Raw genomic sequence first — 9,714 nt, forward strand, 5'->3', positions numbered from 1 at the left:
ATTTCCTTTGTCCTGTACCTTTTGTCTTTCCTTTTTTTTTTTTGTGATTCCTTCTTTATTTGTTTTGTACGTTTTTTTTGTTTGTTTTTTTTTTTGTGGATGAAAAGGCGACGATTGGCCCAGCGCACGTCGCGTGAGGAAGGAGCCACTCCCCATGTCCCGCGAGTGTGTGCCCACAGCCTGTAAGGCCGGTTCCTACGAGTTCCTCTTGTTTTTCGCTTGTTTTTGCCTTATGCAAGGGCCGCCGCCCCCCGCTACTTCTTCGCGTTGGACATGTACAAAGAAAGCAGGCTTCGTAAGTCCCTAATCTCGCGCTTCAGCTGCGTGGACTCCGCATCGGACTTGAGCAGTTGGTTTCCCACCTTCACTAGATCCTCCTTGAGGCTGACAACGGCAACATCCTGCGCCGTGGCACAGACAGGAATGTCAGGCACCGCCAAGTGCCGCAGTTCAAGCTTCTCCACCGTGCACTCCAGTGACTTCACCTGCTGCCGCAGCAACGCAGTGACTACACGGGCCTGCTCGCATTCCGCCATCATTTTCTCCCTCTCAGCCAACAACTCCATCACCGTCCGCTGGCTCCCGTTAAAGGCCTCCTGCAGGTCCCCTGCCTTCGGCGGGGCACTGACCGCGTGAGTGAGTTGCGTAGAGGGTGAGGCCGAGGCATTCAAAGCATGGAAGGGGTCCTCCGCAGCACGCATTTCCGCGGACACAGCACCAACGTCAACCGACTCCGTTTGACTCGCCACCCCCCGTTTTGCCGTCCTCTGGTGTCTCAGAGCACCGTAGAGCTCCTCCAACTCTTTCGTCCGCGCGCTGAGAGCAGCCTCGCGTGAAGTAAGTGTCGCCCTGAGACCTTCCCGCTCCTCCGTCACTGCCGTCAATTGCCGCTGCAAACTGGCAATGCTTGTCTGCGCCTCCGCCTTCTCACGCGCCCACGCCTCCTTTGCCGCAGCGGTGCTGCGCCGCTCTCCCTCAAGCTCGCGAAGCATGTTAGCGACGGCCGTCTCCTCCTGTCTCTTGAGGTGGAGCAGTTTGACATCCTGCTCACTGATCCTCGTGGCGGCCCGCACACGCGTGTCGTCAAGGTGAATGCGCATTCCCTGCAGCTCCAACTCGTACTGGCGCTGCACCTCAGCAAACTTGTTTGCCATGCGCATACTTTCGGTTCTAAGCTCTTCATTTCGCGCCGCGTAACTCTCAACGGAGGCGCGGGCCTCCTCCAGTTGGGCCTTCATATGCGCAAACTGTCCCAGAAGGGCCTCATTGGCGGAATTCAGGGCCTCGACGGCTTGGCAGTGCTCTTGTTGGCGGGCGACATCCTCGGCACGCTCCTTGCCCCCAGACTCCTCGTCCTGGCGTTGCTGAAGGCGCGTCAGCTCCTGCACTGCGTGTTGTGCGGCGCTTTGCGCGACCTCCATCATCCTCGTCGCCTCCTCCTTCCAACGTCGCTCGCTTTCAAGCGCGACAAGGCGCTGATGTGCCTCAAACTCCCTTGCCAGCTTTTCTTCCTCCAGCTGCATGCACTCCTGCTGTTTTTGGAACTCCCGCTCACGTAGCCTCCGCTCAACCTCCAGAATCTCCGTGTGCTTCCTCCACACCGTATTTGCATGCGGAAAGGAGTTCGGTAGTAAAGGGCTCCCGCCTTCCTGCGGTGCAGAGGGCGCAAGCTGCGGATGCTGCACAGTGTCGTCTGTTTCACACAAAGCCGTAGCCGCGTGGTCAACCGCGGCTGTGCGTGGAGGTGCCTCAGGCGTGATATTTTCAGCACTCAATTCCGCTGTCAACGTCACGTTGTTGGTTGGCGGGGCGACACGTGGCGCCGGCGCCGATTCCTCCGCAAACAACTTCATGCGTGGCAAAGAATCCTTCAGGACATTGGCGTTGAGGCTCCCCTGAGGCACGTTGTCGGAGACGCAGCTCCCTGTGTGCATCTCATCCGCTGCCGGTGCGGCGGACACTTTTGCTGCCGCAGCTGCTTCCGCCGACGGCGCGCTGTCCGTGACTTTCCAGCCGTCTCCGCCACACACGTCCTCTGCGTCGTCCCACGCCGTGTGCGCAGGCCCCTTGAGGAGCTGCTCCCTCTCCGCGGGGCCCACCTCAGGGCCGTAGTGGCGCACAAGGAGCTCGAGCAGCTGCACCTCGGCGCCCATGTGTTTGACGAGTAGCTTCTCCACCTCTGCGACGCGCGCAGGGTCGTATTTGAGAAGCTGGCACCGCACGCGTTGTGTGACGCCTTCCAGGGGCTCCTCCTCCTTGATAAGCTCCGGCCCGAGCTGCCGCTCCAGCGCCTCGAGGAGCTCCCCCTCGTGTTCCTTGTGCCGATCCACCTCCTCATCGCAGTAGGGCAGCTTGGCCGGGTGGTACTGGGCGTACATTGCACGAACACGCTCACGTGTGGTGCGTGGGCGTTTGCCGTACTCCTCGTAAAGCGCATCCACGAACGCAATCTCGTTTCCGCGCCACTGCGCCAGCAGGCCTTCCATCCCGGCCAGCATGGACTTGTCGTGCCGGTGGAAATAACACTCGGCCACCTCCATCGCCTCCTCGCTCCTCAGCGGCATTGGCCCGTACTCAATCGAAAGGGACTCAACCAGCCGCCTCTCGTTGCCGCAGTGTTGACGAAGGGCGTCAACGAAGGAGCCGGCAATGCCGTAGAACTCGTACAGCTGCCGGACCGCGTCGCAGTAGTACTCAAGCGGCGGCAACTTCGCAACTCGCTCCGCGGTTTCACAGTTTTCGTAGACAAAGCGACCTTCCGAGGCCTCCCACACCGGCCGCCAGCAATGCACTGGCAGCGGCTCGAACGGCAGTCGCTGCGGGACGTACCGCTCGCCGCCGTCGGCCGTCGCCAACTCGTAGCGTGTGCCGACGACCGTCACCGCGGCCGGCGGGGAGGGCGCCGCGTCGCCGTCCCTCGGCGAAGCGTCGAGGGCAGTCTCCGCGGCAGCGTCGGGGAGCTCCCACGACTTGGCCTTCGTCGCGACGTTGACGTAGAACTCCTGCCCACTCCGTGGGTCCAGCTTGACGAGGAAAGTGAGGGCCAAGTTGTTTGGCTGCGACTGCGGGGCAAGGCACTGCCGGCCCTGCACCGTGCACACGATGTAATGCGTCGACCCCGACGTGCGGGGCTCAACCTCACGCACCGTTGGCATCCGTGCAGCTTCCCGGCGCGGCGGTGCACACAATAAGAAGCAGAAAAGAGAGAGAGGGAGAGCATTTATTATTATTTTTTTTTACAAAACAAACATATACATATATACATACATATATATATATATATTTAAAAACAACAATAATGGCACTACTGAAAATCACAATGAGCAAAGCAGCCACGAGACACGCAGGGATGCGTGGTTTGCCTCCTCGAACACGCGCAGTAGGAGGGAGGCGAGGCCCTTGACGAGGGCGGCAAAAGGAGTTTTATAAGGACATTAGAGAGACACACGCACCCACGCACCCAGTCTTCCGGACGCAAAGGATAATAACAACAGGATGTGCGTGTGGGTAGATGGACATATATAAACATACATATGCCGCAAACTCCCTCCCCTCCTTCGCTTCTCACCCCGTGTACAGGTCCTCATCTTCCGTTGACACGGCGCAATCGCCATGACGCAACTCATTTAAGACATCATCCAACACCAACTCGGCCGCAAGTTGTTCGCGTATCCGCTCGAGAACCGGCCAGAGCTCCCTCTCCCCGCGCAGTATGTGCTCCTGGAACACCTGCATAGGGGGCGGCTGGAACTGGACGGAGGCGAGGACGTCCGAGAGGGAGGTGGCGGGAAACACCTTTATCACGTCGTCCGCGTCCATCTTGACGTCGGAGAGGAAGTCCCAGACGTACTGCTGCAGCGGCGTAAACGAGACGACAAATGCGGCTAGACGCCACCACTCCTCCGAAACCGCGTGACCGAGACGGGCCGGGAGGGAGGTACGGCCGGCCAGTCGCAGGAATGGCAAGTGCGAGGCGGAGCACTCCGAGACAATAAAACACTTGATGTGAAACAACTCACGCAAGCGCTCGAGACCGTCGATGTTTCCATCCGAGCGTCTGCCGACGCACCCCATGACCGGTGGATCGTACGGCACCACGCAGTCATTCAAGTCTCTTGCCAGCAACGGATAGCGCTCAAAGAAAAGTGGCATGGAGGCAAAGGAGGCCGCCACCGCGCTATACACAAGCACGCTGGGAGCGGTGAGATAATTTAGTATACGCAGCGGCGGGGCGGTGGTGTGGGTGCCGCCTGGAGTCTCGGGAGTGTACTCAATGTTCAGAACACGCCCAGTAAGCTGGTAGGCCTCAAGAAAGGTCAGATCTCCAAGGTGCTTCCGCAGAAAATCCACAAGCACGTGGATGTTGAGAAAATGTCCCGCGTGCCAAAAGCGGTGCCAGCGCCAGTCAAAGAGTCCGAAGGTTGCCTCACTGAACACGGCAAACTCCGACTCCTCCATCTCAAACAGCTCCGACAAATTTCGCCTGCAACACAAAAACGCCGCCACGATGGCACCGGCTCTTCCGCCGCAAAAAAATCTTGGCAGCAAATTGGCATTCCAAAGCGCCTTTGCTGCCCCAACGTGAAAGCGTCCCATTAGCATGCCCCCGTTAAAAACAAGGGCGGTACTGCCATACACACGGGCCATCTGTGCCAGGGTGAAGTACTTCTTCCTAGCCTCGACCGCGGTGTCTCGGGCAAGCTTTTGGATCAGGTACACAAGCAGGGAGTTGTAGGCCTCAATGACGGCCTTGGTGCCTGAGAGGTAGCGGTACAGGTTGGGGTTCGTTATGCCGAACACAGTGCGCTGCAGACCCGTTGAGAGGGCCGCCAGCAGCAGCTCCGCATTTCCCTCCCTCTTCAACGCCGTCAGGAGTCCAATACGGCCAAAAAGCCCTTCCGAGTTCATGTACCGTGGCTCCTCTCTCAGTCTCCAGGCCTGAAACCCGTTCAGGTCGTCTAGTCGGCGGGCAATGACTATCCATTCCTCGTACGTGCGGGCCGCCCTCGCCCTCTTTGCCAGCACCGAGTGCGTCGGCGAGCCCAGCGGAACACCAAACACGCCAGCGACAACCTCCCATAAAAGACCCAACACGCTCCACAGAGTCCACATGAATCGGTGAAGGAATCCTTGACGCATCCTTCCAGAGTTTGTTTGCTGTCTCTCTTTAAATCGCACCCGCGGCAGAAAACTACTCTACCCGTGCAAGTCCTCAGAAAACAAAGCCAGCCAGGCAAAACATCGTCGGACCCCCTACCGCACGCAGCAGCATCGCCCAACGCGGAGAGCAATACTATACATATACTATACATGTACACGCGCACACGCACACACATATGTATGTATATATGTATATACCCACGCACAGAAGGTGAAAAAGAAGAAGGAGCAGAATGGCAAAAAAAAAACGGCGAATTCCAACACGGTTCAACGTCTTTCGGACAGGCTTTCGTCATCCACGCCAGGGCCCTCTTCTAGATATTGCGTCAAATGCTCTGTACCGCCCATCGTGCCACAGTTGACACTACCCTCCATGATTTGCCCCACTCGCGGGTTCACAGGGTGATCGTACATGGAGTCAAGGTCCGCAGCATACGCCACGCCGCTTTCCTGCAGTGACCCTTGAGTCTTATGAAAGGCTCTCGGGTAGGGGATCCTGTAGTGGAGGCCGATCTCGTACCGCATCTCTGCCTCGCGCAGCTTTCGCTCAATAGTTTCCACGTCGGTGATGCCTGCATTCTTTCGGAATAGGCGCCGTGCCTCCTCCAGCACGTACAAGGCGTCCTCGTCTGTCTCCCACGGCACGGCAAACGAGGCCTTGAGAAACTTTCTATACCACGCGAGGACCTCGCCTCGGTACGGGTTGCGCCGCTGCAACAGCTGCATCTCTCTTGCAGCGGCAGCAGCCGCAGAGGTGCCTGACCGTGCGAGCGCCAGTGGCCCTTCCCCGCCGCCTCCGCCACAATCCCGCAGCCCTACCTGAAAGCAGAAAGAGGAATAATAATAATAACGCTAAAAAGAGCTCCAACACAGGGATTCCATCAGGGATGGTGTTGCACACGCACAGAGGGAGCGACAGGGAGGGGAGGGACCGCACCGACAAACGCATCCTCAACCAGAATAGTAGTAACAAGAACAACGACACAGGCTCTTGGCGACTTGCCACATCCCTCGTCTTGTGAAGCGAGCAGAAGAGCAAGAGAGTCGGTGTCGCTTTTTTGTGCCTCTCAAAACTTCACTTACAAAGTAGTACTTGACGCGCAATTCGCCAAAAACTTGGGCTTTACATTTTGCCCGCTGTCAATTGGGGCTTCTCATTGGCTCTCTTTTAAATAGTATGAAAAAACAAAAGAAAGAAGTGGTGATGTTACCCAGGGAAGGATGAATCAAAAACAAAAACGCACTACCTAACCCTAACAAAGCAGCGAAGCTGCGTTTTCCTCCTTCTACAAGTTCCAATGCGACGCACCCGTCTTCACCTCTCAAGAGGGCGAGAACCACAGCGAGAGTGGTGAAACGCGACAAGGTAGAGGCCTTGGGGTGGTGTTTGTTTGCTTGTTATTCATTTATTTTTATTTTATTTTTGATCTTTTTTTTTTTTCTCCTCGTCCCCTGGAATTCGAAGACCCGTGTTCCGCTACGCCGCGGAAGAGCACACCCGCAGCACCGCGCACAAAGGCGGTGCACAGGGGCCCGGGCACGCGGGGACCGCGCGCATGGCCTTCACTCAATCCATTCGCGCGTATTCTTGCCGGGTGTCCGTATCCGCGGCGGCGGCCCGCTAAAGCTGGCCCCCCAGTGGCGCAGCACAACCGCCGCGGAGGCGTGCCCCGCCTCCACGCAGAGGTCAACGTTGGGGTGGGAGATGTACTGCGCCAGAAACCCGCCGGCAAACGCATCGCCGGCCCCAGTCGCGTCGACGATGCACGCATAGTCCACCTCTGGCACGGCGTAGACCGAGACGCCGTTCTTGGACGCCGCAAACGTATTTTCCGCACCGCAGGTACAAACCACGAGACAGGGACGCGACGCATTCTTTTTTGGCAGGCAAGCCAAACGCATCAGTATCTCCTTAATGCAATCCCCAACCTCGTCGCCCCACATCACAGCACCGAGGGCAAGGAAGTCGTCTTTGCAGCCAAAGAGAATGTCGGTATACGGAAGAAGGAGCTGGACGCGATCACCGAAGGCCTCGCTTATATACGGGGCATTGAGGTTAAAGCAGAACAGTTTATCCTCACGGCACGCATGCTCAGCCACCAACAGAATATTGTCAGGACTGGAAACGGTGTTAAGAAAGAAGCCTTCCATGTAAAACAAGTTGGCTCTTGTGATGGCTCGCTGCATCTCTAAGCTCTTCATGTGTTCCAGCGAGAGCTGCGTGGCGGCGCCAAGGTTAGCCAGCATGGCCCGCTCCTTTTGGACAACCAGCGAGGCGCAGGTGCCGGTGGGAATCTCCTCATGGACCTCGAAGAGGCACTCCAGCCCGGCGGCGTCGAGGGTGCCCTTGAGGATCCCGCAGAACGCGTCGCTGCCAATGCCACCCACAACACAAGCCTGTATCTCGGGACACAGCCACTTCATCGTGCGCGCCGTGTTCATGGCAGCCCCGCCAGCGTGGTAGACGGTGGTTTCCGACGCCAGCAAGGCCGAAAAAACGGGCATCTGCTCCGGCTTGGCCAGCTCGACGCTGTCCCTGCGGATGCCGTAGGACGCCAAGTACCCCTCGGAGGCGACGCCCACCATGTCCAGCAGGGGGTGGCCGAAGAAGAGCCCGCTGGCGGCCGCCGCCCGCGCCTCCACCGCCGCACCGTTGCGCATCCCTGCAAACACCCCGCGTTGAACCCTCTCCGCACGCGGCGAAAGGGGCACACGAGGGAAGAAAAGGGGGGAAGGGGAGAGGGAGAGAAAAACGAAAAGAAAAAAAAACGGACGAAAAAAATAATAATAATAAACAATAACAACAAGGGGAAAAGTGACTCTCAAAAAGGTAGCACGTAACAGAAGGAAAAGCGCCGCCGATCCGGCGCGGGAACCCTCCGGCGGCCGCGGCGGAGACGCTCGCCCTGCAAGCACACGGGCCACACACACACACACACACGGAATAAAAAGAAAAAAGAACCACGCACACGCGAGCCGACCCCCCCCCCAACACTATGCAGAAATGGGGAATTGGACACAAACTCCGCACAGTATGCGGCAGGAGCAAAACCAAAAAAAAAAAACGATAAGTAAGAACTTACAAACACCGAAGAGAAGAAAAAAAAAAGATGGGGGAAAGAAATGGGGAGGACATGGAAAAATTATCCTTTCCTGGGAGAGGGGCTTGGTGGCTCGCTCGTGAAAATGGCCGACCGGCAAGCCTTGCATACTTTGGAGTTCAGGAGATACAGCTTCTCACGTGCCTCCTCAAGCTCAGCGTTGAGTTGGTGCGCAATGGCCGACTGCTTAGTCATCTCCTCCACCGCCTGCTTCTTGCGTTTATTGTAGTTTGCCTTTAGGAGTTCGTCCTCCTCTTCCAGCTGCCGCAGCGTCTCATTCAACACCTGGTTTTGCTTCTCTACCACCAGCACATTGTTCTGCAGGCGATGCATCTTTTCCTGCACAAAGGCCAGCTCCGCCTTCACCCCTCCACGCTCCCTTGCCAGCTCTTGATGCGCGGTGAGGAGGTCCTCTGTCTTGGCGTGGAGCTCCTTTGCCTGCCAGATGTTCTGCCGTCCAGTCAAACTCTTCTCGTTGGCAACGGCGTTGTGCAGCCGCGTCATTTCCTCCTCCGCCCTCGTCACCTGCAGCTGAAGCTCAAGCAGCATCGCCGCCGTCTGCTTCTTCGCCTCAACCAACTCCGACGTCCTTGCCTTGGTGGCCTCACCGAGCTTTGCCGCCTCGTACTGAAGATAATTGATGGTCCGCTCCTGCTGCAACGTCGTTTGCTCAAGCGCCACTGTCTCCGCCTCCAGCACAAGACGCTCGCACCCCAACTTTTCTACTTTTCGCTGCAAGCTCGCCGACTTGTTGGTGAAACTCACAATTTCCTTCGTGAGAGCGTCTAGGGAGTCAATTTTCTTTGCAATAGCCTCCTGTAGCCCCTTACCCTTTGCCTCCGCCTCTGGGGCGGCCTTCTCCGCCGCCGCTATCGCGGCAACCGCGTCGGCGTGTTGCTCAGCGAGAGAGTCCAGGGAGCCCCGCAGCGTCTGCAACTCCTCCCGCAGCGCCTCCTTCTCCTCCCGCAGCTCGTCGACAACCTTCGCGAGCCGTTTGTTGCCCAACTCGGCATCTATGCAGCGGACGGACAACGTGCGGTGATCCCGCTCCAGCTCGGCCGTCGCATCCATGGCCTCCCTGTAGCGCTGGCTGTTGAACTTCCCATCCGTGTTGACGCCCTGCAGCTGCAACTGGACGGCCTCACGCTGCGCCTTTAGCGCCGCCTCGTCCTGTTGCAGCGACACGATGGCCGCTGTGCCCCGCTCAAGTATGAGCAGTGGATCATGCTTGATAGCCTCAAACTCCCCACGGGTGAGCAGGGGGGCAGCGTAGTCCTCCTGCATGGCAGACACCCTAACCTCGCCCCCCCTCCCCCCAGCTGAGCAAGAATGCGGCAGATGAACACACACACATACACACAAATAACGTGTAAGCAAAAAAAAAAGTTGGGGCAGCGGGGGGATAAGGAAAGGCAAGTCCTTTTTGTTTTGTCCTGCTCTCGGGGGGTGTGAA

The 9,714-nt window shown here is 57.8% G+C and overlaps 5 protein-coding genes across 5 annotated transcripts, besides 7 other annotated features; all 5 read right to left on the reverse strand.

Annotated features, from left to right (window-relative positions):
* Positions 1 to 19: 19 nt before the first annotated feature.
* Positions 20 to 95: a microsatellite.
* Positions 96 to 254: 159 nt separating this feature from the next.
* On the reverse strand, positions 255 to 3,155 carry Tco025E_05187 (uncharacterized protein; the record flags this gene model as incomplete). Its single annotated transcript, XM_029372088.1, has 1 exon — positions 255 to 3,155. The coding sequence occupies one exon, from the start codon at positions 3,153 to 3,155 to the stop codon at positions 255 to 257; it is 2,901 nt and encodes a 966-aa protein (XP_029227793.1).
* A 92-nt stretch (positions 3,156 to 3,247) lies between these two features.
* Positions 3,248 to 3,283: a microsatellite.
* Positions 3,284 to 3,564: 281 nt separating this feature from the next.
* Tco025E_05188 (patatin family phospholipase) lies at positions 3,565 to 5,139 on the reverse strand (the record flags this gene model as incomplete). Its single annotated transcript, XM_029372089.1, has 1 exon — positions 3,565 to 5,139. The coding sequence occupies one exon, from the start codon at positions 5,137 to 5,139 to the stop codon at positions 3,565 to 3,567; it is 1,575 nt and encodes a 524-aa protein (XP_029227794.1).
* A 151-nt stretch (positions 5,140 to 5,290) lies between these two features.
* Positions 5,291 to 5,335: a microsatellite.
* Positions 5,336 to 5,357: a microsatellite.
* Positions 5,358 to 5,427: 70 nt separating this feature from the next.
* Tco025E_05189 (LYR motif containing protein 1) lies at positions 5,428 to 5,886 on the reverse strand (the record flags this gene model as incomplete). The annotated part of the gene is made up of 1 exon (XM_029372090.1): positions 5,428 to 5,886. The coding sequence occupies one exon, from the start codon at positions 5,884 to 5,886 to the stop codon at positions 5,428 to 5,430; it is 459 nt and encodes a 152-aa protein (XP_029227795.1).
* Positions 5,887 to 6,723: 837 nt separating this feature from the next.
* Tco025E_05190 (putative adenosine kinase) lies at positions 6,724 to 7,821 on the reverse strand (the record flags this gene model as incomplete). Its single annotated transcript, XM_029372091.1, has 1 exon — positions 6,724 to 7,821. The coding sequence occupies one exon, from the start codon at positions 7,819 to 7,821 to the stop codon at positions 6,724 to 6,726; it is 1,098 nt and encodes a 365-aa protein (XP_029227796.1).
* An 87-nt stretch (positions 7,822 to 7,908) lies between these two features.
* Positions 7,909 to 7,967: a sequence feature (A-rich).
* Positions 7,968 to 8,082: 115 nt separating this feature from the next.
* Positions 8,083 to 8,101: a microsatellite.
* A 202-nt stretch (positions 8,102 to 8,303) lies between these two features.
* Tco025E_05191 (uncharacterized protein) lies at positions 8,304 to 9,545 on the reverse strand (the record flags this gene model as incomplete). The annotated part of the gene is made up of 1 exon (XM_029372092.1): positions 8,304 to 9,545. The coding sequence occupies one exon, from the start codon at positions 9,543 to 9,545 to the stop codon at positions 8,304 to 8,306; it is 1,242 nt and encodes a 413-aa protein (XP_029227797.1).
* Positions 9,546 to 9,603: 58 nt separating this feature from the next.
* Positions 9,604 to 9,622: a microsatellite.
* The last annotated feature ends 92 nt before the right edge of the window (positions 9,623 to 9,714 follow it).

This window comes from Trypanosoma conorhini, assembly GCF_003719485.1.
Source record: "Trypanosoma conorhini strain 025E chromosome Unknown Tco_14.4_contig_00292, whole genome shotgun sequence".
Lineage (NCBI taxonomy): Eukaryota > Euglenozoa > Kinetoplastea > Trypanosomatida > Trypanosomatidae > Trypanosoma > Trypanosoma conorhini.